Source organism: Chlorella variabilis, assembly GCF_000147415.1.
Source record: "Chlorella variabilis unplaced genomic scaffold CHLNCscaffold_5, whole genome shotgun sequence".
NCBI lineage: Eukaryota > Viridiplantae > Chlorophyta > Trebouxiophyceae > Chlorellales > Chlorellaceae > Chlorella > Chlorella variabilis.
In genome coordinates, this window is record NW_005435083.1 from 275,620 (window position 1) to 276,295 (window position 676).

The 676-nt window shown below is 68.5% G+C and overlaps 2 protein-coding genes across 2 annotated transcripts in view; both read left to right on the forward strand.

Moving 5' to 3' along the window:
- Window positions 1–136, forward strand: part of CHLNCDRAFT_142758 (hypothetical protein) — a gene marked incomplete at both ends in the record, with an annotated part of 1,464 nt that extends 1,328 nt beyond the window's left edge. Inside the window, one exon of the mRNA XM_005849411.1 lies at window positions 59–136. Within this exon, the coding sequence (XP_005849473.1) occupies window positions 59–136 (78 nt within the window). The remainder of the gene's footprint in view (window positions 1–58) is intronic.
- A 258-nt stretch (window positions 137–394) lies between these two features.
- Window positions 395–676, forward strand: part of CHLNCDRAFT_142759 (hypothetical protein) — a gene marked incomplete at both ends in the record, with an annotated part of 1,931 nt that continues 1,649 nt past the window's right edge. Inside the window, one exon of the mRNA XM_005849412.1 lies at window positions 395–516. Within this exon, the coding sequence (XP_005849474.1) occupies window positions 395–516 (122 nt within the window). The remainder of the gene's footprint in view (window positions 517–676) is intronic.

The following is a 676-nucleotide window of genomic DNA, read 5'->3' on the forward strand; positions in this document are numbered from 1 at the left end:
CACCTCCCACGCCCTCATCACCCCCCCCCCACCCGCCCCACCCCCCCCCCCACCGCAGATCGACCTGGGTGGGGGTCACGTGATGGAGTTTGTGATGGCGCCCAACCTGCACTGGCCCGACACCATGTTTTGGTAGGACCACGCCACGCGCGTCATGTACACGTGGGACCCTTTTGGCATGCATTATTGCGGGGAGGACCCGTAGGACACCCAGCGGGCGCCGCGGGAGGACCACTACCGTTTTTATTAGGACTTTGAGGCGGGGGTGGTGGTGGTGGTGTGTGTGTGGGGGGGGGGGGGTAACAGTGTGGGACGTGCTGGTGGGGTGCGGCTAACGCCTGGCCCTGCTGCGCCTGTGTTAATGTTGCCCCCCCCGCCCCCCCTTTCAGGCCTCATGCTGCCCAACGCCAAGTCGGTGACCACCGCGCTGCGCAAGGTCAAGGACCTGCCCTACCAGGTCATCGCCAACGGACACGGACCGCTGCTCAAGTTCAACGTGGCGGAGATGGTGGGCAGGTGGGCGCGCCGCCTGCCGCGAACCGCCTGCCGCGCACCGCCCCGGCCGTGGCGGGGCTCGGCACCCCACCCGTGGCGCCCAAGCCTGCCGCCCCACCCCCTCCTCGCCCCACCTCCTTGTGTGTGTGCGTGTGTGCGTGTGTGTGTCTGAGTGCGCGTG